This window comes from Thalassophryne amazonica, chromosome 22 (genome assembly GCF_902500255.1).
Source record: "Thalassophryne amazonica chromosome 22, fThaAma1.1, whole genome shotgun sequence".
Lineage (NCBI taxonomy): Eukaryota > Metazoa > Chordata > Actinopteri > Batrachoidiformes > Batrachoididae > Thalassophryne > Thalassophryne amazonica.
Window position 1 is genome coordinate 9,691,872 of NC_047124.1, and position 27,331 is coordinate 9,719,202.

Genomic DNA, 27,331 nt, shown 5'->3' on the forward strand with positions numbered 1-27,331 from the left:
CGGACACCCTTGTGCTCGAGAAACAGCGCCCCCTCGTGTGCACCAACATAAGACTGTTTGGCCTTGGCGAATGTATACGCTCTCAGTACCCTCAAATTTGTTCTGTTTTACAGCACAAGAACTTGTTTAATTCCTCATCGGACAAAAAAATTGAATTTTAATGAAATCACCTGTGTCTTTGCAAAAAAAACCCTTTATGTTACATACAACTATAGTTGTTTTTAAATCAATTAAACGATAATTAAGACAACATCCACATTTATTTCAAAGCCGAATTGATGAGGAAAGCACTATGAATTGTACAAACCTTCAAATCCAGTTATACATGTCAAATATCATTATTAAAAACGTTAAGTAACACTAAATAGGTGCGTTTTTAAATGCAGTCTGGTGACATGTTGTCTCTGAGCGACCGATGCGGAGCTGATGCAGAGCCAGCTGAAAACAGCCGAGCTGAAATAAGTTAAAAGCAGATTAAAGCAGTGAAATAGGCTCACCTCTCCAAACTGAAAGGCAGAAACGATCATGAGGACGATTCCTCCGAAGCAGAGGTACAGCCCGTAACGGTGGGACAGACAAGTGTACGTCTGCCTCTGCACCAGCTTCAGCACCGAGTTCACGACTACCATGTTTCTCCAGGGCGGAGCATAGCGCCTCATTTATTCAAATAACACACGTTTAACACGCTAACACACACGAAATAAACATAAAAAGAAGCAACCGGGACCCGTCAGCTGACAACTCGGCGAAACACGCATGACAACACACACAGCAATTCCTCGGTGGTGGCGGCATCAGCCGCCAATGAAAATCCCTCATTCTGTCGCTGTGTTTATGCGACTTGAGAACTTTGTCGCCCTCTGGCGGTCAGGAGGTGAGGAGTGACGCTGTGATGCCTTCGCGGCTCCTCGGATGTCAGAGTTGTTGTTTTTTTTAAATCAAACTTTATTCAACAAACTATTTATGTTCAGGACATAAAACAAAACACTAAAACAGAATATAAGTAAACGACCGATAATAATAAGAAGAAGAAGAAAAAGAAGAAGAATTAAATGGAAAAAACAGTGAACATACTTTTGTTTTTGTGTTCTTGTATTTTTGTATTTTTCTTTTACTTTGCATTAATATTTTATATAACTAAATACCCAGATAGATAGATAGATAGAAAGGGAAATACATGGCTGTTGTCACCCTTCAAATTGTGCAATTTGACAGCGCGAATTAACATACGGTTAACAGAAACTTGTGAGCTACACTAAAACTCAAAAACATTGCATACAGGTTTTAATGCTTTTTCAGGTGATTCAGGAAAAATAGAAGCCACTTTGCATAAAACTGCAATGGAAACACTTTCCCGAAATTAAAGGTTACATGGCGTACAGAACGAGTCACATGACATTTTTGCAAAATATTGTACCTGCTCAACTAAACTTGTATAGTCCAAGAACAGCTGTTTGGGAAGTGGTGCGGGAATAAAAGAGGCACCGTTCTCTCTGTTACAAGTCCACCAAGATCGTTTTGATGCTCTTATTAATTATTATTATTATTTATTATTAAGATAAAACTGCTACATAATACTTAGTTCGGGGGGAGGGGGCGGGGCATGGCCACGTGTGTCCACCCCTGACGCTGCCTCCGCCCCTGCTTTGAGGAAGTTTTGTTTATTTGTTGTGGTGGCCAAGTTCATTCTTGCTCAGACCACGTGACTGTCGGTAAGCGAGAGGAGTTGCGCTGTTCTCGGATCAGTTTATAAACGTGGCTTCCATGTCGCATGGCCGCTTTTGTGGCTGTTTGCTTTCCTCCGGTCTGTCTCAGCCGCAGAGAAGTTTTCTGGAATTTAGGCGTAAAATCTCACTGAAATGTTTTGGTTCCAGCAAGGTCTGTGCTTTTTACCAACCTTTCTGGTGATCTGGGCCTCCTTTACCTTCGTAGTTCCCTATTTCATCGCGATTTTTAGACGCGATGTCGATATATTATTTCCATACATAAGGTAAGTGGGTTTTATAATTATATGTTACTTTTTTTTTTTTTTTTTTTTTTAACGGCACAGAAAACAGCTGTGGTTTACGTAAATTAAGTAGAAAAAAAAAAACGAAAAAGAAGAGCTGCTGTGGAAGAAAATGTAATAAATAAATAAGCCACTTAGTTTCGTTTTCTTCACTTTTTAGGCGGCAGCTGCACAGGATAAACATATTTTAGTCGGTTTCATATGTCTTTAAAACTAGACTTTAGCCAATAAAAGGCGTAATTACAAATAAATAAACAAATGAAAAAAATCAGGACAAGTACAAATAGTAGCAAATAACTTTAGAGTTCACGCATTCGCCATTAAAACAATGACAACAACAGTCATATGAATAATATAATAATTAATAATAATAGTAACAATGCATTATTAATTAAGTAATCAATCAATTACTACAACTAGTAAAAAAAAAAAAAAGACTTCACACCTTCGCCATAAAAAACAATGGCAACAACATTCATAACGTAATTAATAATAATAATAATAATAATACATTATTAATTAATTAATCAATCAATTACTAAAACTAGTAAAAAAAAAATAGAGTTCACACCTTCGCCATAAAAACAATGGCAATAACATTCATAACACAATAATTAATAATAATAATATTATTAATCAATCAATTACTAAAACTAGTAAAAAATAGAGTTCACGCCTTCGCCATAAAAAAGAATGGCAACAACATTCATAATATAATAATTAATAATAATAATAACAATACACCTTCGCCATAAAACAAAGATAACAACAGCAACAGCAACAGTAATACTAACAATAACAAATTATGAATAATTAATTAAATTTAACTTCTTTATATTACTATGTTATGCAAAAGGCTTAAGCATTGTGGTGTTCTTCGTTGATACTTCAGCAAAAGACTGCATTTGAAATTTCAGTGTTAATTTCCAAAAATAATTTTTAAAAAGTTGAGAATTTTTTTCTATCCTATGATAGAAATTTGTAGATTAAATTTGTAGATTAAATTTATTAAAGAAAGTAAGGGACCTTTTTCAGAATGACTTGTTGTCCAATGCAGGATTCCCCAAACACAGCAGGCAGAAGATAATAATAGCATTAGGATGTATTTATTTATTTGCACAACTCAAGTGTTATTTTAACACTAAACCTTGCAGTGTTGGTGCTGTTTCTCAGAGTTGATCATATCAGCATATTCAACTTGCTACAACAATTTAAATGTAACTCTCTGGAGGTGTAATTTTCCCTCTGTCTGTGAGTGGAATGCAGAATTGAGAAAAACCAGTTCCTGTGACACATGCTCCAAGTTTTTTGTGGCGACGTTAAGACGGGACTGTCGCCCGATAGCAGCATGTTGTGGGTTCAAAGTCAACCTGAGGCAGACAGTTTTAAATACGAACAGCTGGTCATCACTGGTTAGTCTCCACTATACTGAGCAAAACTATGAACTGCCACTGACCACATCCAAGCTCTGCAGTTACTCTGCACACAAGTGTGAATATCAGCAGTGCTTCTTTACCGTCTGTGTTAAAGTGTTTGATTCGGTTGTTCGGGCAGCTCGACAAGACATCCTGAGAATTCAGAACTGGCCCGTACACAGGTACTCTAAGCATTCTGCAGAGGGGGAGCAAGGCGTCTAGCTTCTTTACAGTGACGTCTGGTGTTCATCAGGGATGTGTTCTAGTTCCTATGTGGCTCAGTGCTTGCATGGACGGGGTACTGGCTCGGGTTGTGGAGAACAGTTCCGGTTGAGGTGCATCTGTTGGTGAGGCGTTTGCAGAAGTTGCTGTGTTCTTTGCCAAATAAATGGTTGCCCTGATTGCAGAACTTGAGAAGCTGAGTGAGGAGTCGGAGCGTCTGGGTTTGCAATTGCTTGGGATTAAGACTAAGGCCTAAACCTCACCCTTTCCCTTCATTTTGGGCATTTATTTATCTTGACAGATACCCAGAAAAGTGTTTATCAGAGGTGTTTGGTGATGCTGATATATTTGCAGGAGAATGCAGGTCCACGTCTTTAGAGTTGTGGAGCTTCTTTTGTTACTGTGTGTTTGTGAGAACTGAGTGCTGACCAGTGACCAGATGCAATGACTGGATGGCTTTGGTTCTAGGCCTCCCCATAAAATATTTAGATGCAGTTGGATCCTTGATTGGTTTATTACTTGAATTATTTGCATTGAATGTTTTTTGACCTCTAATGTTCAATAGCTGTACAATAAAGCTATAAAATAGAGTAAGTCCAATTACAGGTATTTTCCCTTCTCAGTTCTACAGGTACGACCCCCCCAGAGAGCTGCATTTTTGGCTTGATGACATTCATTTCTGCATGCGCAGGTATTTCCCCCAATCCTTGCAAACATCTGCTGTTTCACCTCTGTATGTGATTCTTAAGAAACTCACCTGACTTTCCCAAGAAAGGAACAAACCCTTCAGAGATGTTAGTCACACTTCCCCTTTGGAGAAAACAAAGGTAGAATTATGACATTTGGTATGCAAGAAGGCAAAAAATATTTGCAGCTTTATTATTTTTCCCACAGGAATAGCCACCATATATGCAAGATACAAGTTTGTGGAGAAACTGAGTCATGAACCCGGGGTCTCGGACCTACGCCTGAATAAAGCTGCTCTCGGGCTCGGGTTGTTATCTTGTTTGGGCATGTGCATTGTTGCTACCTTTCAGGTATGTGCATATTAATCACGTTACGTCACATCAATAATGCCATTCAGCGTAATTGGTGAATGAGATATTTGTATTTATTGGATTGCAGGAAACAGCAGTGACAGAAGTCCATGATTTCGGAGCTCTGCTGTTCTTCATCCCTGGTGTTTTATACACAATCTTGCAGAGCATCATATCGTATCGTTCCTGTCCATACGGCTCATCCATGACTCTGTTTTACGTACGTTTGTTTATCGCCATCATCGCCATTTTGTCATGTGTCCCAAGTATCCTTTCAAATAAAAGTCTGATTTTGCACTTACATGCATTATATATATATATATATATATATTTGCAGCCAGTTCTCCTTAATGAACAATTCAGCCGTCATCATCACTGCTTTTTATGTGGACCAGGCCAAACTCCATAGAAACCCAGATGAGAAGGTGAGGCGGTAGCGATGTGTATTATATGCGTCATGCTGTATTCCATCGATAGTCACTCACGTGTCTCTCCTGCAGGACTATCGCAACAGCATAGCCGGTGCTGTGTTTGAGTGGATTGCCGCCTACAGCTTTGTCTGCTTCTTCCTCACGTACATTGATGATTTTAAAGTGAGTACCGGGCCGTCTGACCATTCAGCGTGCAAACAGAGCGCTGAAACGAGCAATTACTTGGTAAACATTCCATTCAAATCAGTTTCTTTATTCAGAAATCACAACATAGGTTTGTCTCAAGGTGTTATACACAAGTAAGGACTAGACCTTACCCACCTGATGAGCAAATACTAGGATTTTGGGGGTTTTGTTGTTGTTGTTGTTGTTGTTGTTGGTTACATGAAGAAACCTTAAGCAGACCAGACTCAGTCGGGTGGCCATCTGCTACAAAACATGCTGTGATAGAAATGTTACAACCCTACTGCCCCCCCACCACCACATGACCAGTGATTGGAATAAGAAGGTTTAGAAGATTAAATGAATGAATGAATAGCAAGTCGGCTTCCTCAAAGACCAATGCTCCCAACTTAACCCCAATTGAATTTGACTCGAAAAATTCAAGATCATTTTGCAAAATCACATAAATGCACAAATTCTGATGAATTACATTGACATTAATATAATTTCCTTTTTTTTTTTCCTCAAAATGCTATACTGTACACAAGTAATTAACGTTTTGACCTTACTGCTCACCTGCTTTTTTTGCACTTTTTATTTCCTGCAGCTCTTCACTTTGCGAGTAAAAGCCGAGTATAAAGACAACTCGTGATCGACCTGCAATCAGCGGCAACATCTTGAACACATGCCAGGACTCTCAGGTTTTAAAAAGTGCCGTATTTGCTTTTGTACTGAAATTATTTTTATATATCTGCCAAGCTTTTTGTTAATTTGTATTATCAGACGGTTATCCAAAGAGGCACTTGTTATTTATACTAAGCACATTTAGCTGTTTATCATAGCGGTTACATTGTGGTTAAAAAACGGAACCTGACAGCTTCTATTTTTCCAGGTTTTATACAATCGTGCATTTTATCTTCATGTATCGCTGCTTATTGCCACACCAGCATGTCACTTCCTATCAAATGTGCTGCCAATAAGGGAAGTTTATCACACAGTGAACACATGATTGCTGTGCATGTGGCTGAAAACTACTCCGACTCAGCCCAAGTTTCACTTTGACTGTTCTGACGTGTTTTTTTTCATGAGGAACAGGAAGCCGTCCGGTGACGCAATAGCTGCTCATTTCATTAAAACCAGAAATCTATGTGAATTATATTCAATGGTATCATCCAGTGTACCTGAAATGTATTAACTATACAACTTTATTTTGCCAAACTAATACCCGTAGATGTGTTTGCCACCTGTTGCATAGTTAGTGGGCGGGGTGGACTATTCTCAAGTAGGAACCGTTGCAGTTGAATTTACATGTAGTTTGTAGCTGCCACCTGATGAAGATGGTGGCCGCCTTCACACAAGTTCACAAGTTAAGCAAGCAACCGTGGAGAGAAACACAATGCCCACTGTGTGGACAAATACAGGATGAAATATACAACAGAACAGGGAAGTAAAACCAGAATTATCAAAATGATAGAACGCATGGCTAGGGATAACACTTTTCATCTGTACTGCAAGTTTTAATATTGTTGGGACATTCTTCTGGCGTCCATATCAAAACTATGACATTATGTCACCAAGTGCTTCAAGACAAAAGTTATAAAGAAAAAAGTAAGTAAAAGTTGCATTATTTATGTTAAGGCTACAATTAGCACAGGGTCTGTATGTACACTAGTATGTACTACATAGCACGCAAAACAAACCCTAAAATATGTTGAAGTAGAGATCTTGGTAAAATTCTATTGTAACAGCATTAATGGTAAATGTCCACCATATGGAGCTATTGTTCCATTTCAAGAACCTTGAGTACAGGCTGCTGTGGGACACGACAACTATGAACCTGTTGCTTACAGTAGCAGATGTTCTTGCATTCTGGGACCAATATTGATGCTATGTTTTTTCTATCAAAGTCTGTTAATGTTGTGTATTTGCCATTACTGGGTATGGACTGATATTTTTTTTTTAAGTTAGAGTCAGCTTTTTATTTTGATAATGCGCCAGTCGTAAGCAATAAAAGGTACAATAAAGCTATGCAAATGTTTGATATTTCCAAAATTCCAATAAGAAAATGCAACATGTATCCCAGATTTCCAAACGCTGGTGCTCATTTGGATACATTTAAAGTTCAGAAAAGATTTACACTTTATTAATTACGTATGACCAACACAGTATTAACACTTTGTATTGGGTTAGAACATGCCAAGATATTGTTTGATTGATTAAGTACAGTTTGTATTAAACACCTCTGAATTATAGGAATTGGGCTGTTTATAGATTATATTAATTTACTCAAATTAAGATAATTTAATATTGATGACAGTTTTGGGCAAACTAAACAAAATATATCTTTGTGCATGGTGTCAGTTATGTAGCCTTTATTTCTGCAGATTTGAAGGTCACATTACTGGAAACGTTGGCAAAAAAAATAAAAAAATAAAAATAAACTAAATGAAAGTAAATACTGTGAAATCCTGCTGTGCTGGTCACAGCAATTTTTTTTCCCCCAAATAACATGTTCCTCTCTCACACTCAGCAATAAGGCATGTGACATCTCACCGAAAAAAAGTCATTTTTGGGAAGGTTATGATGTACAACCTATTAAACTAGAGAGCCAAGGGCCCTGTGGGTTACCGGCTCAATTAAAGCACAAGGCAAAATGGCTATTTTTGGCATAAAAATGGCCGCCATTTCCAAATGAACGAATCTACGCAAATAATTTTGGGATGAGAACAATGCCAATGACCAATATTGTGCCCTTGTTAAATTAAAATAAAAGTTAACCGTTTTTGAAAGAGAAAAAAAAACAAACAAAAAAACAATATATACAGTATGTATACTTTTATTTTTGGTTTTATTTTGGTTAAAGGGGTGGGCGTTTATAAGGTTTTGCATCTGCCTACACCCTTTTGGCCACATGAGTACATTATTAAATTGTTTTCTTTATGAGTTGTCTTTGCTATTTTGAGTCTGTGTGTGCACCAAATAAATTAATTTGTTCATTCAAAATTGGGTCGAAATACTCAAATTGGCTGTTTTTTTGGAATAAAAATGGATGCCATTTCCAAACTAACGAATCTACAAATTAGATTTTTAGATGGGAACAATGTTAATGACCCATATTACGACTTTGCCAAATTAGAAAAAGTTATCAGTTTTTGAGATATCGCAATAAACTGACTACAATGGATTCTGCACAACATAGGGTTAGCGGCCTACCGGTCGGTAACCCAAAAACCACTGTTATCCTGAGAATGACCCTCTGCGTCTGGAGTTTCACATGTATAAATGATATAGTTTGCATTACCTGTTTGTATTACCTGTTTCAATGTGCCTATTGTCTAAAAGAAAAAACGAGAACTTTTTTATTATCTGTGCTGTTTACTTTTTAAAATAATGTACTGTATAGATCATGGTACACTGCAGAGCTGAAAAATAAAAGCACTTTTTTAAAGCAAACTGTGTTTATTTTGAGCCTTTTTTTGGGGGGGGGGGGGGGTTGCAGATAAAATTGAAAGTGCTTTTCAGTCTACATTCTTCTGCAGACTATTTCACAGTCATAACACAATTTTACATTCATATGTTGAAATTAATTTGACATTTTTATGGCACCATTTAATTACAAAGCACATAGGCAGAAAAACTAAATACAGAAAGAGAATCCGATTGAACTAAAAACACAAAAACTGCAGTTATAACTTTTCACCTATACCGGTTATGTTTGTGACACCCCCACCCCCAATACACTTTTTTTCTTCTTTCAAAACAAACAAATACTAAATCTCAACAAGATCGGACACTCAGAGTACAACACCCCTGCAAAACATGATTGATGATTCAGGCAATTCACTTATTTTTGTGATTCTGTGATGCAATAACAGATGCTTTTGTGTGACGCTGATATTTTATAAATTTTGCCCAAAATTGAACCACTTTATCTTCAACTAACATGCAACCCTTCCAAGGTGTTTAGCCATATTGGCTCCAGACTGTTTTTCATTAAACAGCTATGACCTTTCAAAACTCAAAGATCACGTGACCAATATAAGGGTCAGGTTTGAATTCACATTAGTGAATAACAGGACCAGTGGGAGCATCTTTAACCAATTCTATAGACATCCATTCTAAATATCTGCTGTTCCCTTCACGGATAAGAGCATAGTGGTTTTTACAGCAAAAAAAAAAAAAAAAAAAATCGTCAATGAGTGGGTAAGCTAGTTCATCCCAGTCATCTTGTGCAGACGATAACCCAAAAACCAATAAATGCAATCATTTTATACATCCCCAAATTAAATGGGCATATAATAAGGTCAAACTGATCGAAAGCTGGCAAACTTTCATGCACCAGATCAATCAAGAAGGTAGCTTTGATTAGCCATAGACATTTCTGGTACCCGCTTTATATGAACAACAACTTAAGCTGGTACCGCCAGGAGAAGCATGATGTGATGGGGTTAGATTAGCATGTAGTGAGGCGCCACAGCTAGTAAAGGTCTGCCATTATTACACTAGTTTAAGAAGTGGCATTTATACAATAAATTACCTCCGAGTGTAAATTTGTTGTCTGGCAGAGAAGTCTAGTGTACAGTTGTGATCCATATTGCAACAAATCCAGTTAAAACTGGGCACGCCTATGCAACTATCTACGGAGATAATGCAGGGATTTACAATACCAATTATCATTATTATTTCTAATTGTTTAAATTGAGCATCTACATGTAGGTCTTAAAACTAGACACGATTACTTTAAAATGGAAAAGGCTTTCCTCCCACGTGGTAGGTTAAAGACTAGATAAGCATGCTGCTCTTCCACTATGACTTCCAACAACCTCAAAGGATGCCAGTTCCTCATTTTCCACTTTTCTCTTGTGAGCCAAAACAGTTAGTTACATCACAAAAAAAGTCAATGGGTTTGTTACTCTGCAGTCAAATCTGACTGACACCAACAAAGCATGCAAGACCAGATTTAAGAAAGAGGTACTGCAATAACCAGGCAGCCGTGCTCATCTCAGGATACTGTAGTGTGAAGCAGATGAGAGTGTACAGTGCCCCCTGGGCAGAATGCCAGTCCATTACAAGGTATTCCCTCCAGCCAAGGTTGGTACTCATTTTCAGCTGGGTGAACTGGGACATTTCAGATGATGTGTCTTGCCAAAGCGTGAGGTGGACTAACTCTTCTCACACTGAGCTACCTGCTCTGCCTCAATGCAAGGATAAGGTAGTAAACCAACGACCATCCAGCGATGGTCTAGGTCAGGGGTGGCCAAGTTCGGTCTTCGAGTGCCACGAGTCTTTCATTGGATTCAGGTGTGTTGAAGCAGGGAGACAACTAAGAGTGTCAGGAATGTGGCACTCGAAGACCGAACTTGGCCACCCCTGGTCTAGGTTGATGTCCACTTACATGGCATGTCAATAAACAGGCTTGATTCATTCAGAATCAGAAGGAAAAAACAAAAAAACAGGACCTCAAGTGAGCACTAACTGAGTGGATTGTTATTATTCTACATTCACAATCCTGAGTAACTGCAAGCTGCTTTGCTAGATGGCTTAACGGTTGCTGAATGGAACCAGTTCATGAAGAATAAAAAATGTTTTTGGTCAAAGATGGAAAAACTGGCATTGAGGGAATAGTTTTGCTGTGCCCCATCTTCAGGTGGTCAAAATCCGATGGCTCTTGAGGCTACGGCATGAGCCCTAGGAATTAGATCGGGAAGAAACACTAGAAATCAACACAAAGCCATTTGTTACTTCATCCAGTGATGAGATTACAACAGCTTCTCTGCCTCTACTCTCATGATGTTTAAAATCAAGTCAATCCTTTACTTAAATCGTCACAGTCATCAACCCATCTGAACATCTACAGAAAATTTTGGGCCAAATAGTCCCTCCCCCAACACCATCATCATCATCATCAAAACACTAAATGAGAAAATATCTTCAGTTGGGATCATGTATCTCTCCCAAACAGTACTGAAGCTATTTCTGCTTGTTGGTCTTTGTGTGTGTATCAATCTGGAAAGACAATTATATTTGTGACATTTTTCTTAAAGCATTAAGCCACTGAATTGCACTGTTATATTTTAACAAGGCATTGATTGTACACTTTTCTAGAATCTGCAAAAAGAGACAGATGAGCACTGAAGTATCAGTCTGAAAGTAGCGTGAATAAAGAGATTCATAATTCATACGTGGATTTCGGGTTACTTCAGTATGAGCCGAGGACTATTCCTTACAAATCCAACAGGAGATTAAACATGCTGATGATCACTGTAAGGCCACAACTTGGCAAAGCATTTCAGCTTCTTCACATTCGAACATGAACCACCCTGGGTGTTGACTTTTTCAGATTTTGGTGCCTGCACCTGCATGCGCCTCTTCTATGGTACTCTTTAACAATTGTCGTGAAACCTTTTGTTCTTTCCCAGTACAGCTCTGCAGAAGCTCAGACAGCAATGGGCAGCTTTTAAAGGAAGCTTTGCAGGGAAGACAGATGAGAGACTTCAGTCACTGAAAGATGATTCACTGTCAGAACTGTTAACGTCTTCATTCCCGGTGCTCCCTGTTCGTCCATCAGGAACTGCAGCGCCAGGTGTCCTAACATCAGCAAAACATCATCATCAAGATGGAGAATCAACTAAAAAAATATGACTGGTCATAAAATTTGGAAAAGCACTCACTCAAGCAAGTTGGGATCCAAACCCTCCATGAGCATTTTATTTCTGATGGCCATAACTGGGACCCCCTGCAGCAGACAGAAGGTGTTTTAACTCTGAAACTTTTTATTTTGCCTCAAAAATTAAAAACAGGGTTTACTGAGAACTCACCACTTGAACCATTTTCAGGTATCGGGCATAACGTGGGTCCTTAGCTACAGTCATAACATTCTCTGAAGCTGCTACGGCTTCATGGTTCATTGTAGCTTCTAGTGCGCTCTAAATTGCCAGCGACAGATGAAACAGACAAATTTTAACAAATGTTATCTAATGTAAAATTCCCCATCACTTTCAAGGCTAAACAATACTCGATGCCTGTGGATGTACCTCTGTCGGTGGCAGCGTCACCAATGGTGGACCATCTGTTTTGTTCCCATTAGCAGTGGGTCCATTGGTTTGAGATGTTTGCAGCTGACTGACTCTGTTTACAGTGACGTCCTCCAGTCCAGGAATTGAGGAGAGCTGCTCAGAGTGACAATATCGGTTTAGCATGTTGGCACGACATATGTAAAGCTGTACAGAATGCAAACATAATGGAAAAAAGCAGAAGAACCCACCTTGGCTTCCAAAATGCACAGCGTTGTTTCAATCTGCTGTATGCGAAGTGATATGTTTGCAAGTTTCTGCAAAAGAAAGTTGGGCAGTTGACAATGTGCACTGATGGGAATTTTCCAACAGACTTCTGTGATTCATTATAAAGGTGAAGGTTGATAAGAATGATGCACTAACCTCTTCACAAACTGTGGAAAAGTGGTTAAGGAATCGAACCGTGTGGACAACAAACTGATTGAGAAAAGCAACGATTCTTCTCTGCTGAATAGCGGGAACCTGAAGAAGACAAAGTAACTTAAGAAAGGAATTTCCTCATAAAAAGTCAGATTTTCTCATATATATATATATATATATATATATATATATATATATATATATATGAAACAAACCTCACATAAATGAAGCCATAACTGCAATACTGCAACAAATGAACTAGTTATACAAACCATTAAAATAGCTCATTTTTGTCAAAATGCGCTGACGTATTTAACTTTCATGTGGTTTTAAATTACATATTTTCAGCTTCATTTTAAATAATTGTTTTCAATGAACGCAGCAACCGTACAAAAAAAAAGAATTATTGCATTTTACTGTTGTTGGTTAGCGCATTAAAAAAACAACATTACTGTGTGAAAACACATCTGCTGATGCAGGTAAGTAAATTCCTGAGTTTGACATTTATTATTAATTGGAATGGTAAGTTTTTGAGGTCATTTCCTCCTTTTGCAGTTAGCTAGCATTAGCATGTTAGCTGCACACAACCTTGGTAAGATCAACTCCAGAGCCCACGATTGGCAGCCCGTCCTCGTCCATGATGGATTTTTAAGGCGTCCTGCAGATTATGGTGCAGTCTTTAGTTTGCAGATGTAAGACTTTCATGCGACTAACAACACAAACACAGAAAAACACTTCATGTCATGTGATTGAACTGTGACGTCAACGTCACCGGAATGAACTTTTATTTTGAAGTCGCAGTTAGTTTTACTGTAATTAAAATTTGAATTCTATTTAAATTCAACAAATTACATAAAGTTAATAACAGTTTTTATTGCTGAAAACATAATTACTACTTTTTAAAAACTTGATGTGGCCCTTCTGCTCAGCGCAGTATCTTTTACTGTGAAAAGTGGAACTGCAGGATTGAAGTTAAGGAAGTCGATGTTTGCGTACAAACAGCGCATTTTGGCACGGATAGTTTTTTAATATTTGTTTTTTAACAATACAGGTGCTACATCAAACGAATGTAGGATCTTGTAGCATTTGAAAAAAAATGAATGGTATGTACGTTTATTATCCGTCTCTTGAAAGCAAAGCATTATGTGACTGCTAGTTAGAGCGGTAGCAGGCCCCGTCTATTTAAAGGAATAAATAATATTTTAAGACGTTTTGACTGCTGATTTTGCCTTAAGAACTCAAGCAGCTCAGTGTAATTGCTGGTGATTTTTAGAATTTATTTTTAATTAGTGTCTGGAGAGAGGAACGGCAACGTGTATCTTTCATGTCTGCAGTTGTCCAGCAATTATATTGGTTCATAAGGTTATCATTTACATTGTATGCCTGAGTAGTCGAAGAAAAACAGCAAAAAAATTATGTTCTACATTGATTTAGAATTTTCAAAATAAAATTTACACGTTATATATTAATTTGATTGATTGATTTGTACTTCCTAAAAAGTCAACTTAGATGTAGTTATTTTGGTAATAAACCAATCCAGAGCAGAATTCCAAAAGAAATTTGAAGCGTAATAAAATAAGTTATTTATTTATTATCATTGATAACAAAAACATCTAAAAATTGTATGTCAAACACATATTTCATTGCAAGTTTTTATATAGAGAATTTAAAAAATTAAAATTCTATTATTTAACCTTGAGTGGGAGAGGAACAATAATTTGTAATAAATCTAATCTTGTGTAAACAGTAGTTTGTATTCAGTTGGTGCTATGTGGAAGTATTCTTGCTGACTTGAAAACCTCAGTGCTGCCATCCATTGACCATCTCTCACATTACATCTTTTATGTTTCAGACCCAGGCCTGCCTCTTTCATCTTTGCGCCTCCTCGTGCCTCCCCTGCACCTCCTCTTAGCTGCTATGTGGCAGCTGGCAAAAAACAAAGATGTTTTAAACTACGAGAAGCTTCAGCAGTTTGTCATCATGGTGACTGAGGCTGTTCCTGATCTGATAAGCCGTAGACAGAAAGCCCAGCTCATCCTGGGTCTAAGAGCAAGGGTGTGCAAAAGTTAGACAAGCAGTAAATGATGATTTTCATTCTAATAACTTTCTATTAACTGAATCTGTTCATATTTCAGCTGATTCTGGAGTTGTGCAAAGGTTCCAGCTGTGGTTCTGTTGATTCAAGAGTAATTCAGCAACATCTGGACAGACTTCCAGTAACCTCTGAAAACACAGATGTAAGTATGACAAAGTAACCTGAAACTACTGTCATTTTATGCAGATAATGGTGTGGTGATTTGTGATGATTTATGTGTTGTAGTACAGAGATGCAGATGTCAAATCGACAGAGGCCACTTTCATCGCGCTCGTTCAAAGCCTCCTGAAGGATCCAGTTGAGAGGGCATACTTCTTCCAAGTAGGTTTTCTTCCAGGTTTTTGATATGTCATCTCTTTGTCCAAGAAGAATCCTAATAAGCAACACATCAAGTTGTCATTTGCCAATCTCTTGCAGGAGGTGTTCCCCGTGGAATATGGGCCACAGTATGATTCTGCGCTGCACGTGTTGTTGTGGGAGTTGTTGTCGAAACTGGAAAGGTTGCTTCCAGTTCCAGACCTCAAACAGGTAGTCAGCAAATGCCCCATAATTACCACAGGTCACTGTTATCACTCATGTACAACATAACTTAGAAACAACTAGGCAGATTTTCTCCAAATTTGGTAAGAATATTTCATGGGTGAGCATGAGTAAGTTTGGGTGTAGAAAGGTCAAGCTCAAGGTCATAAAAAGAACACACAAGGTTGGGAATCCATGTGGCTCCACCCTTAAATCATCTGCATTGTACACTGTGGAAATTATTCTTTAATACTGAAAAAAACAAGGGCCACTTTATACATTTCAGTTCTTTAAACAAAAATACACTTCATCCTGGAAAAAAGAGGTAGCATCTGTTTTTTTTTTTTTTTTTGCTAATTATTAATAATCACAACCAAATGAATAGCTCAGGTGTACAGTTATTAGACACAAGCATCCCTCAAAAAAGAAGCAGGGATGCATAAAACTTTCAAATAACTACCACGAAGCAAGAGCATCATAATTTGAATGCATATACTGTTTCCTGCCACTAGGCGACACTATAGCATATCTATTGCTTAACAGCAGGATCTCAGTTTGCCAGTTAGTGCTCCTGAAGTTAAAGGTGATGGTCTAGTGGTTAAACGCTGGGCTTTCAACAAGAAGATCCTCAGTTCAAGACCCAGCCTACTGGAAAGGTCCTTAATCTCCTAGTTGCTCTCTGTGTGTAATGAGCACCTTGCATGGCGGCACCCTGACATCAGTGTGTGTGTGAATGGGTGAATGTGAGGCAAAATTGTAAAGCGCTTTGAGCTTCTGATGCAGATGCAGAAAGCACTATATAAATGCAGTCCATTTACCATTTTTACCCAAGGCCAGAATATGGCCATCGGGTATTACGAAGGCATTGCCTTGTGTCCATCCGTCTGTCTGTCTGTGTACACTATAACTCCAGTCCTATTACTGCCAGGGCCTTCAAATTCACAGGGAGCATTCTTGGCACACAGACCTTTGACCAGTTCAAAGATGGCTAATCTTGATCTATTTTAAGAGGTCAAAAGGTCACATTCTGTTTTCTATTTTTGTGCTCATACGGCTAAGGGTATTTTAGCATTGCATTATGTTAACCATTTAAAATGTTGCTAATTTGTAAGACAGCAGTGTTAAAGTTAGCTTAGTTCAGTAGGAGTGTAATTTTATTGTTCATCAGTGAATTAATATCAACTTTTCTGTGATTGCAGACTGCGGCGTGGCTGACCTCTGCTAATCCCATGTTGGAGGAATGTGTTCAGCGTGTGCCAGAAGAGCTCAGCTCCATCGTCGAGCACTATAAGAGAACGGGTTTGTTGAAAATGCAGTGTAAGTGGTGCGTTTGTTTCCATACAGTGCGATGACCGTGTTTTTCAGCAAGCCGTAACCTGTCACCGCTGTATTTCTTTTCACAGATGGCCCGTCATCGACTGGTGGCAGTCGCATCATGTCTGCTTTATCTATTCCTCCCTCGCAAAAAGCAAATCTCTCTGTTGGGTTGGAATCGATCCATAACTATGCTAATGTGCTAAATCCTATCACTCTTGCTGGGGTTGACCAGTACAGCGTCGTGGCCATCTACACCGAAGTGGAAGTAGGCGCGTCTGAGGTGGATGAAGAAATAATTGGATCAGCTGAAGTGGAAACGGACTTGTGTGGGTCAGAGATAGTTGCTATAAGTACAGAAAACACCGGCAGTGTGGATGCTGTCGAGTCAAACGCAGAGGAATCAAGTCAAATTGTGGACGTTGCAAAAGCTTTGGAGACTCTGACTAACACGTTTGCATTGAGGAAGGAAGCAGTTGGTCAAGATGATTTGACAGAAGAAATTAAGGGTTCAACGGTGGCGTCATGTGTGAGGGATGAATGTGGCTCAGAGGATGCAGCTGATGAACAAAGTGGTAAAGAACCAGCAGAGGTGGACGTGGAACCTGGAGGCATCGAATGCCTCGAAACGAAGGAAATTCCATCATTCTCTGTGTGTGAAATGGTGACAGACATTTCCAGAGAAGATCCTGTTGTAGCAACACAAGAGGTCACCGTCTGTGCTAATGTGCAAAGATTCAACTACTTACAAACCTCAGAAAGTTGGCAGGAGACGAGTCAATCCAAGACATCATCTGACGAAAATGGCAAAGAACCAGAAATGTATGAATCACTTTTGTAATAATGATTTATGTTTTGAAATAGTTAGGTAACATGCTTTTTTCTTTTTTAAACTAGAAGCACGGCTAATGTCGCGGATTACTCATCTGTGATAGCAGTCAGAGGAACAGACTCAGGTAATATTGAGACATTTTCAAGATGTTCATTGTGTCAGTTTTGAAAACAGCCTTCAAGTTCTTATGAAACATAAACTCATGAGCTCCCACGGCAACACATCACAGGGAGCTATGCGATTGGGTTCCATCATTTATTCAGTTCTTCTGTTATGAAATCTCATTAACATGACTCCTCTCAGATGGCTACAGATACAAATGCGATATATTTGGATGTTGATAGGTGTGGTGTGTCGTTTGGTACCTCATATTTAATTTTGACCTTGAAATTCAGAGTTATTTGGGACATTAAGAAATGCGATTTGTTGGAGGAAAGGAGTGGTGTCTTGTTAATGCGACTCCTCCATATAGGGGTGGATCAGTTCATCGTGTATCATGGTAATTGTATTTTTGGGGCCTGTATTGGATCGTATCATATTTTTTTTTTAAATATGTATTGTGATACCATGGGGAAAAAAATGGAATGGAAAAAAAAAACTCATAGGGGCACCACTCACTTAAGGGAAGCTAAACTTTATTGATCCCACAATGGCGAAAATCACTTCTTGTAGCAGCAAGAGTCATACAGTAGTAAAGAAAAAGAAAAAATATTTACATTAAAGAAAGGTGACTAAAATATATTGCGATGTTTGTTGGTGGGTGCATGAGTACTGATGTGAACAGATTATGTGAAAATATAATATAAGTGTGTGTGTGTGTGTGTGTGTGTATGTATATATATATATACGAGGTCTATTAGAAAAGTATCCGACCTTATTATTTTTTCAAAAACCATATGGATTTGAATCACGTGTGATTACATCAGACATGCTTGAACCCTCGTGGGCATGCGAGAGTTTTTTCATGCCTGTCGGTTACGTCATTCGCCTGTGGGCAGTCTTTGAGTGAGGAGTCGTCCACCCGCTCGTCGATTTTTTTCATTGTTTATGAATGGCTCAGAGACTGTTGCTTTGTTTGATAAAAATTTTTTCAAAACTGTAAGGCACAACTGAGTGGACACCATTCAATAAATTCAGCTGGTTTTCGGTAAAAATTTTAACGGCTGATGAGAGATTTTGGTCTGGTAGTGTCGCTTTAAGGACGGTCCACGGCGCCTGACGGCGATCTGCGCTTCGAGGCGGCAGCGTCTCGCCGTTTCAAGTTGAAAACTTCCACATTTCAGGCTCTGTTGACGCAGTAAGTCGTCAGAGAACAGAGAACTTTCAGAAGAAGTCGGCATGAGGAGTTTATTCGGACATTCCATTGTTAACGGTCATTTTGTAATGAAAGAACGTGCGGGCAGAGTCGCATGTCGGGCTGGACCCGACCGCGGGGGGTCGCGGCAGGAAAAACACCTCCGTTGGAAATCTTAACGGGCAAGTTGGAACATGCCCAAGCTGTTAAACAATTTCTCAGTTACTCACTTGTTGAAAGCCATTAAAAGCCGCCTGAATTCTACAAATGGTTTTCAACACGGAGGTGTTTTTCCTGTCGCGGCGCACACAGATTTGCCGAGTCGTCACGGAAACGACTCGGCGAATTTGCGCGTACGTCTTTCATTAAAAAAATGTCCTTAAACAGTGGAATGTCCGCATAAATTCCTCATGCCGGCCTCTTCTGAATCTTCTCTGTTCTCTCACGATGTCCTGGGTGAATTAAGCCTTAAATTAGGATGTTTTAAGCTCGAAACAGGCCGACGACAGCGCCTGGAAGCGCTGCAGGACGTCCCGCTCCGTGGGAAGTCCTTACACCGACAGAAACACCCCATAATCTCTCATCAGCCGTTAAACTTTTCACAGAAAACCATCTTAATTTCTCGAATAGTGTCCACTCGGATATTCCTCACAGGTCCAGAAAAATTTTGATAAAGCAACGCGCGCCGTCTCGAGCAGCGTGTGAAACAAAGGAATTCAGCCGAGAGGGTGGGACCACATCTCACTCAAGGCCTGCCCACAGGGAAATGACGTCACCGACACGCGTGAAAAAACTCACGCATGCGCACGAGGGTTCAAGCATGATTGGTGTAATCGCATGTCATTCAAATCCATATAGTTAAAAAAAATAATAAAAGGGTCGGTTTATTATCTAAGAGACCCCGTATATATATATATATATATATATATATATATATATATATATATATATATATATATATATAGCACCAAATCACAACAGAGTTGCCTCAAAGCACTTCACACAGGTAAGGTCTAACCTTACCGACCCTCAGAGCAACAGTGGTAAGGAAAAACTCCCTCTGAGGAAGAAACCTCAAGCAGATCAGACTCAAAGGGGTGACCCTCTGCTTGGGCCATGCTACATACATAAATTATAGAACAATTCACAGAACAATTCACGGACGAATATACAAGAAATGCTATTGGCGCACAGGACAGGAGGATCGCCAACACGAATACAACTCCCATCTCTGGATGGAGCTGCACCTTAAACAGAGAAAAAAAACAGAATCAGGCATCAGAAAGACAAAAAAATACTGTATAATTTGCCAGCATTAATCAACAAGAAAAACAGAGAAATACTAAGGTGATCGCCGGCCACTAGCCCTAAACTTCACTAAAAGACACAGAATTTAGGTAAAGTTGAGGCTGCGGCCCGCTCCAATTACTAATAAATGAATTAAAAGAGTAAAAAGCGTAAAACAAAACTGTACCAGTATGCTAGCCATATGAAAGGGAAAATAACTGCGTCTTAAGTCTGGACTTGAAAATCTCCACAGAATCTGACTATTTTATTGACGCAGGGAGATCATTCCACAGAACAGGGGCATGATAAGAGAAAGCTCTGTGACCCGCAGACTTCTTATTCACCTTAGGGACACAAAGTAGTCCTGCACCCTGAGAATGTAAAGCCCGGGCCAGTACGTAAGGTTTAATTAGGTCAGCTAGGTAGGAAGGTGCCAGTCCATGAATAATTTTATAGGTTAAGTAGCAGAACCTTAAAATCTGATCTCACTGGAACAGGAAGCCAGTGAAGGGATGCCAAAATGGGTGTAATGTGGTCGAACTTTCTGCTTCGTATCAAAAGTCTGGCTGCAGCATTTTGAACCAATTGGAGACCCCTAATGCTAGACTGCGGTAAACCAGAAAATAGAACATTGCAGTAGTCCAATCTAGAAGAGATAAATGCATGGATCAGGGTCTCAGGTACAGCCATAGACAGGATTGGACGAATCTTCGCTATATTTTGCAGGTGGAAGAAAGCAGTCCTAGTAATATTTCTAATGTGGAGGCCAAAGGACAACGAAGGATCAAAAGTTACCCCAAGGTTCCTCACTTTGTCAGTGTGATGTATGACACATGAGCCGAGGCTGAACGTTAACTGGTCAAATTCATGCTGATGTCTCACTGGACCAAGAACCATCATTTCAGTCTTATCAGAGTTTAAAAGTAGGAAGTTTCTAGACATCCAGCTTCTCACTGCTGCAAGGCAATCTTGTAAGGATTTTATGTGAACGAGATTACCAGCAGTTATCGGCATGTATAACTATCATCTGCATAGCAGTGAAAGGTAATCCCAAAACGCCGCAATATGTGCCCAAGGGGCACTATATAAAGGGAGAAAAGGCAGGGGGCCTAAGACAGACCCCTGTGGAACCCCAATTTTCATGTCACTAAGGTTAGAGGGAGTGTTACTGTACAAAACACAGTGAGAATGGCTGGTCAAGTATGACGTCAGCCATGCAAGGGCACTCCCAGTAATCCCAAAATTATTTTCCAGCCTATCAGGTAGAATATGATGATCCACTGCATCAAATGCAGCACTGAGATCTAACAGCAACAGAACCGTAGTGGTGTCCGAATCCATTGTAAGCAGAAGATCATTGACCACTTTAGTGAGAGCCGTCTCTGTGGAATGATATTTTCTAAAAGCAGACTGCAGTGGCTCAAAGAGATTATTCTCAGTAAGATAGTCTACAAGCTGCCGTGATACCACTTTTTCCAGAATTTTAGAGAAAAATGATAGATTTGATATCGGCCGATAGTTTGTCAATACACTAGGGTCAAGATTAGGTTTCTTAAGTAATGGTTTAATCACTGCAGATTTGAAACATTTAGGAACAGATCCAGAAGTTAAAGAAAGATTAATCATTTTCAGCACACTCGGCCCAAGAGTGGGCCACAGGTCCTTAAACAGTTTTGTTGGTATAGGATCAAATAAACAGGTTGTGCTTTTTGTTGACATTACGAGTTTTGTCAGCATGTCTAGTGAGATACTATCAAATTCTTTAAATCTAGGTAATACCTCAGTAGTGGCGCCCACATCAATAGCAGGGTGTAGTGGCTGTGTTAAGGCATGCCGGGATATGTTTAACCTGATGTCTTCTATTTTCTTCCCAAAGTAATCCAGGAAAAGGAGAGCGAACTACAGGTGGTTGTCCATGCATAAGTGTTGCCACCATGTCGAACAAGAACTTTGAGTTATGCTTGTTTTTGTTGATCAAATCAGAGTAGTAGGTCCGCTTTGTAGCCAATAATGCATGCTTATAGTCTAAGATAGCATCACGCCACGCAAGGTGAAATACTTCTAATTTTGAATGACGCCATTTCCGTACTAGACCACTTGCTTTATGCTTGAGGTCACGCAGATAATCATTGAACCAAGGTGACTGTGATTTGGGGGAGCGCGGTTTTAACACAGGTGGTGCAATCATGTCGAGTGTAGTTTTGAGCACTGAGTTTAAACTATCCACAAGTCTGTCTACTGACTGGGTATTTGTCAGATGTGAAGCTAAGACATCAGGCAGTCTAGCTTCGAGTTCAGTCTTAGTTGAGGAGTTGATGCATCGCCGTAATGATATACAAGGTCTGTGATAAAAGTAACGGACCTTATTATTTTTTTCAAAGACCATATGGATTTGAATCACGTGTGATTACATCAGACATGCTTGAACCCTCGTGGGCATGCAAGAGTTTTTTCATGCCTGTCGGTTACGTCATTCACCTGTGGGCAGTCTTTGAGTGAGGAGTCGCCCACCCTCTCGTCGTTTTTTCATTGTTTAGGAATGGCTCAGAGACTGCTGCTTTGTTTGATAAAATTTTTTTCAAAAACTGTAAGTCACAACTGAGTGGACACCATTCGATAAATTCAGCTGGTTTTCGGTAAAAATTTTAACGGCTGATGAGAGATTTTGGTCTGTAGTGTCGCTTTAAGGACGGCCCACAGCACCTGACGGCGATCTGCGCTTCGAGGCGGCAGCGTCTCGCCGTTTCAAGTTGAAAACTTCCACATTTCAGGCTCTGTTGACCCAGGAAGTCGGCATGAGGAGTTTATTCGGACATTCCATTGTTAACGGACATTTTGTAATGAAAGAACGTGCGGGCAGAGTCGCATGTCGGGCCGGACCCGACCGCGGGGGGTCGCGACAGGAAAAACGCCTCCGTTGGAAACCTTAACGGGCAAGTTGGAACATGCCCAAGCTGTTAAACAATTTCTCAGTTACTCACATGTTGAAAGCCATCAAAAGCCGCCTGAATTTTACAAATGGTTATCAACACGGAGGTGCTTTTCCTGTCGCGGCGCACACAGATTCGCTGAGTCATCACGGAAACGACTCGGCGAATTTGCGCGCACGTCTTTCATTACAAAATGTCCTTAAACAGTGAAATGTCCGCATAAAGTCATCATGCCGGCCTCTTCTGAATCTTCTCTGTTCTCTCACAACGTCCTGGGTGAATTAAGCCTTAAATTAGGATGTTTTCAGGTCGAAACAGGCCGACGATGGCGCCTGGAAGCACTGCGCGACGTCCCACTCCGTGGGAAGTCCTTACAGCGACAAACACCCCATAATCTCTCATCAGCCGTTAAACTTTTCACCGAAAACCAGCTTAATTTCTCGAATAGTGTCCACTCGGATATCCCTCACAGGTCCAGAAAAAATGTTGATAAAGCAACGCGCGCCGTCCGCAGTGGCTATTCAGACAAAGAGATTCCGACGGGCGGGGTGGAGCACTCCTCACTCAAGGCCTGCCCACAGGCGAATGATGTCACCGACACGCGTGAAAAAACTCACGCATGCGCACGAGGGTTCAAGCATGTCTGACGTAAAAACATATGAATCAAATCCATTTATTTTTTGAAAAAAATTAAAAGGACCGCTTTTTTCATCACAGACCTCGTATAAGGTTGTTGTTCCACTAAACACGGCAGTGAAACTGTAAACTTAATAAGTGAGTGATCAGACACCGCTGATGTAAGAGGCATGATGTAAATATTTATGACAGCAATACCACGTGCGAGAACCCGATCCAGGGTATTTCCACTAATGTGCATCGAATCCAGAATGCATTGCCGAAATCCTAATGCATCCACAATTTCCATAAATGATTTGCAGAGGGGACCAGAAGGCTTATTTATATGAATGTTAAAGTCACCAATGATCAGAATGTTATCTACACTAGTTGACAAGTTAGAGATGAACGCACCAAATTCATCTAAGAATTCAGAATGTGGGCCAGGAGGCCTATATACAGTGACAAAGTAATACAACTGATTTTTATTCTTCTGACCTTGGCAATGTGTAACATCCTGAGCAGAGCGGAGAATCAGATGCTCAAACGAGTGATACTTGTAACCCCCAACAGCTAATAAGATAAACCTAGATTTATAAATAAGAGCAACACCCCCGCCTTGCTTCGCATCACGAGGGACGTGACTAAATGTACGAGGTCTATTAGAAAAGTATCCGACCTTTATTATTTTTTCAAAAACCATATGGATTTGAATCACGTGTGATTACATCAGACATGCTTGAACCCTCGTGGGCATGCAAGAGTTTTTTCACGCCTGTCGGTTACGTCATTCGCCTGTGGGCAGGCTTTGAGTGAGGAGTCGTCCACCCGCTCGTCGATTTTTTTCATTGTTTAGGAATGGCTCAGAGACTGTTGCTTTGTTTGATAAAAATTTTTTCAAAACTGTAAGGCACAACTGAGTGGACACCATTCAATAAATTCAGCTGGTTTTCGGTAAAAATTTTAACGGCTGATGAGAGATTTTGGTCTGGTAGTGTCGCTTTAAGGACGGTCCACGGCGCCTGACGGCGATCTGCGCTTCAAGGCGGCAGCGTCTCACCGTTTCAAGTTGAAAACTTCCACATTTCAGGCTCTGTTGACGCAGTAAGTCGTCAGAGAACAGTGAACTTTCAGAAGAAGTCGGCATGAGGAGTTTATTCGGACATTCCATTGTTAACGGTCATTTTGTAATGAAAGAACGTGCGGGCAGAGTCGCATGTCGGGCTGGACCCGACCGCGGGGGGTCGCGGCAGGAAAAACACCTCCGTTGGAAATCTTAACGGGCAAGTTGGAACATGCCCAAGCTGTTAAACAATTTCTCAGTTACTCACTTGTTGAAAGCCATTAAAAGCCGCCTGAATTCTACAAATGGTTTTCAACACGGAGGTGTTTTTCCTGTCGCGGCGCACACAGATTTGCCGAGTCGTCATGGAAACGACTTGGCGAATTTGCGCGTACGTCTTTCATTAAAAAAATGTCCTTAAACAGTGGAATGTCCGCATAAAGTCCTCATGCCGGCCTCTTCTGAATCTTCTCTGTTCTCTCACGATGTCCTGGGTGAATTAAGCCTTAAATGAGGATGTTTTAAGCTCGAAACAGGCCGACGACAGCGCCTGGAAGCGCTGCAGGACGTCCCGCTCCGTGGGAAGTCCTTACACCGACAGAAACACCCCATAATCTCTCATCAGCCGTTAAACTTTTCACAGAAAACCATCTTAATTTCTCGAATAGTGTCCACTCGGATATTCCTCACAGGTCCAGAAAAAATTTTGATAAAGCAACGCGCGCCGTCTCGAGCAGCGTGTGAAACAAAGGAATTCAGCCGAGAGGGCGGGACCACATCTCACTCAAGGCCTGCCCACAGGGAAATGACGTCACCGACACGCGTGAAAAAACTCACGCATGCGCACGAGGGTTCAAGCATGATTGGTGTAATCGCATGTCATTCAAATCCATATAGTTAAAAAAAAAAATAAAAGGGTCGGTTTATTATCTAAGAGTGTAAAAGTTAAATATATATTTTTACATTTCGGAACACATTAGAATTACTTATCCTGCACTCGGCTACCGCTGTATAAATTTCCACTCAAATTTGATATGAGAGATTTACTGTAATTGGATCAACATGCATCTGTCCTTTATTATCTGTGGGTTATAACAGTTTGGATGTCAGTTGACAATCCTGTTTCCATTCATTCAAATTCCAAAAAAAAAAAAAAAAACCCTGAGGATTCTCCTAATCTGCCTTTTTTTTCCCCCCTGTGTCTTTTATTTGTACTCTTTATTATTTGCAGGTGATTCAGAGGAGATGACGTCGATCATCTTCACCTGCTCACAGTGTCCGTTCCACCATTCAGAAGAAAACAGCCCTCCTCACTTCCACATGCAGAGCGTGCGTACGGCCGTATACAGGAATCTCTCAGGAACCAAATTCACACCTACTCCTTCCAGCTCAGATGAAATTTTTACATCAATTAAACTTTTTCCAAAAGGGATCATTGAGAAGAGCAAAGCTGAACAGCCTGATAATCAGAGCACAAAAGAAGGCGCTGCCACAGCCTCTCGGTCTGAAGGCAGGAAGAAGGCGCTCACATGTCAAACCTGCGGTAAGACATTCACCCGTACCTCAGATGTAAGGAGACACCAGCTCACGCATACTGGGGAGAGACCATTCCACTGCTCCCAGTGTGACCGCACCTTCCAGCACTCGTGGGATCTGGTCAAGCACGAGAGTAAACATCACGGCATTGCCGTCTCTTTCTCCTGCCAGCTGTGCGACACCTCCTTCATCAACCTCAGAGCGCTAACCATCCACCACAAAAAGTCTCACTCTGGAGACGACCAGCTTCCTCAGATCTGCTCCATCTGCAGCCAGAGTTTCGCCAGTCCCTCTGAGCTGCTGGACCACAAAAAGTCCCACGGACCCAGGCAGCGCTACATCTGTCAGCAGTGCGGCGAAGGCTTTGAGACGCTGCTTGCGCGCTCCCAGCACCGGCAGACGCACTGGGTCAAGCATCAGTTTAAGTGCCCTCATTGTGAGAAAACATTCACTCGCAGGTCCGACGTGAAGAGGCACCTGTCCACCCACACGGGGGAGCGCCCCTACAAATGTACCCAGTGCAGCAAACAGTTCTCGCACCGCTTCATGCTGAAGAAGCACCTCCACGTTCACACCGGCGAGCGGCCTTTCCAGTGCTCCCACTGCCCCAAGAGGTTCACCCTGGTGTCCATCCTGAACAGGCACGAGAGGATGCACACCGGGGAGAAACCATTCCTCTGCTCCCAATGTGGGAAGGGGTTTCTCTCCCAGGGAGAGCTGTTGAAGCACCACCGGACACACCGGGACGACAGGCCCTTCTCCTGCCCTCAGTGCGACAAATGCTTCAAAAGCAAGAAAACTCAGCAGGAACACATCATCTCCCACACAGGCGCTCGCCCGTACCCATGTGCCTTCTGCGGGAAATGCTTCACTAAACCCTCCGCGCTAACCAGGCACAATCTCATCCACACGGGAGAAAGGCCGTTCCCCTGCAGCCACTGCGAAAAGACATTCCTCACCCTCAGCGAAGCTCAGCTCCACCAGCGCATTCACACGGGAGAGAAGCCGTATCCATGTACCATGTGCGAGCTCAAATTCAGGAGCTCCTCAAGACTGGCAAAACACAAGCGCAGCCATTTAGAAAGCCAGACCACGAGCAGTGTATGACGGCGTTCACCTCCACGACAAAGCTGTAGGA

The 27,331-nt window shown here is 40.8% G+C and overlaps 4 protein-coding genes and 1 long non-coding RNA gene across 6 annotated transcripts in view; 3 read left to right on the forward strand and 2 right to left on the reverse strand.

Moving 5' to 3' along the window:
• Positions 1–767, reverse strand: part of gnptab (N-acetylglucosamine-1-phosphate transferase subunits alpha and beta) — a 26,542-nt gene extending 25,775 nt beyond the window's left edge. The window contains exon 1 of the mRNA XM_034163181.1: positions 498–767. Coding sequence (XP_034019072.1) covers positions 498–659 — 162 coding nt within the window. The 5' untranslated portion in view covers positions 660–767. The remainder of the gene's footprint in view (positions 1–497) is intronic.
• A 930-nt stretch (positions 768–1,697) lies between these two features.
• Positions 1,698–7,769, forward strand: dram1 (DNA-damage regulated autophagy modulator 1). The gene is made up of 7 exons (XM_034163312.1): positions 1,698–1,990; positions 4,269–4,336; positions 4,540–4,682; positions 4,771–4,948; positions 5,046–5,107; positions 5,183–5,275; positions 5,883–7,769. Exons 1-7 carry the CDS (start codon positions 1,860–1,862, stop codon positions 5,925–5,927), a joined length of 720 nt encoding a protein of 239 aa, XP_034019203.1. The 5' UTR covers positions 1,698–1,859; the 3' UTR covers positions 5,928–7,769.
• Positions 7,770–9,454: 1,685 nt separating this feature from the next.
• LOC117503987 lies at positions 9,455–11,417 on the forward strand. Its single transcript, XR_004558704.1, has 2 exons — positions 9,455–10,528; positions 10,655–11,417. It is a non-coding gene; the product is annotated as an uncharacterized LOC117503987 (long non-coding RNA).
• washc3 (WASH complex subunit 3) lies at positions 11,273–13,452 on the reverse strand. The gene is made up of 7 exons (XM_034163313.1): positions 13,297–13,452; positions 12,712–12,810; positions 12,540–12,605; positions 12,310–12,444; positions 12,094–12,201; positions 11,947–12,011; positions 11,273–11,863 (listed from the first exon to the last, which is right to left on the reverse strand). The coding sequence occupies exons 1-7, from the start codon at positions 13,345–13,347 to the stop codon at positions 11,770–11,772; spliced, it is 618 nt and encodes a 205-aa protein (XP_034019204.1). The 5' UTR covers positions 13,348–13,452; the 3' UTR covers positions 11,273–11,769.
• A 232-nt stretch (positions 13,453–13,684) lies between these two features.
• Positions 13,685–27,316, forward strand: LOC117503830 (zinc finger protein 354B-like). Of its 2 annotated transcripts, none has more exons than XM_034163093.1 (9): positions 13,685–13,811; positions 14,561–14,763; positions 14,844–14,945; positions 15,029–15,124; positions 15,221–15,331; positions 16,522–16,639; positions 16,726–17,458; positions 17,531–17,592; positions 25,889–27,316. In XM_034163093.1, the coding sequence occupies exons 1-9, from the start codon at positions 13,805–13,807 to the stop codon at positions 27,298–27,300; spliced, it is 2,844 nt and encodes a 947-aa protein (XP_034018984.1). In that variant the 5' UTR covers positions 13,685–13,804; the 3' UTR covers positions 27,301–27,316. The 2 variants fall into 2 exon arrangements, with proteins under 2 accessions (XP_034018984.1, XP_034018985.1); XM_034163094.1 differs by having other exon boundaries at positions 17,534–17,592.
• The last annotated feature ends 15 nt before the right edge of the window (positions 27,317–27,331 follow it).

Bases quoted from the DNA above. Each gene is read 5' to 3' on its own strand.
- dram1 (XM_034163312.1), top strand. From the start codon at position 1,860: ATGTTTTGGTTCCAGCAAGGTCTGTGCTTTTTACCAACCTTTCTGGTG. The intron at 1,991-4,268 runs GTAAGTGGGTTT...TTCCCTTCTCAG, and splicing joins ATATTATTTCCATACATAAG to TTCTACAGGTACGACCCCCC. The intron at 4,949-5,045 runs GTATCCTTTCAA...TGAACAATTCAG, and splicing joins CATTTTGTCATGTGTCCCAA to CCGTCATCATCACTGCTTTT.
- washc3 (XM_034163313.1), bottom strand. From the start codon at position 13,347: ATGGACGAGGACGGGCTGCCAATCGTGGGCTCTGGAGTTGATCTTACC. The intron at 12,811-13,296 runs GTTGTGTGCAGC...TGTCTTCTTCAG, and splicing joins CTGGAGTTGATCTTACCAAG to GTTCCCGCTATTCAGCAGAG. The intron at 12,202-12,309 runs GTACATCCACAG...CTGGCAATTTAG, and splicing joins TGACGCTGCCACCGACAGAG to AGCGCACTAGAAGCTACAAT.
- LOC117503830 (XM_034163093.1), top strand. The intron at 15,332-16,521 runs GTAGTCAGCAAA...CTGTGATTGCAG, and splicing joins CAGTTCCAGACCTCAAACAG to ACTGCGGCGTGGCTGACCTC. The intron at 17,593-25,888 runs GTAATATTGAGA...TATTATTTGCAG, and splicing joins AGTCAGAGGAACAGACTCAG to GTGATTCAGAGGAGATGACG.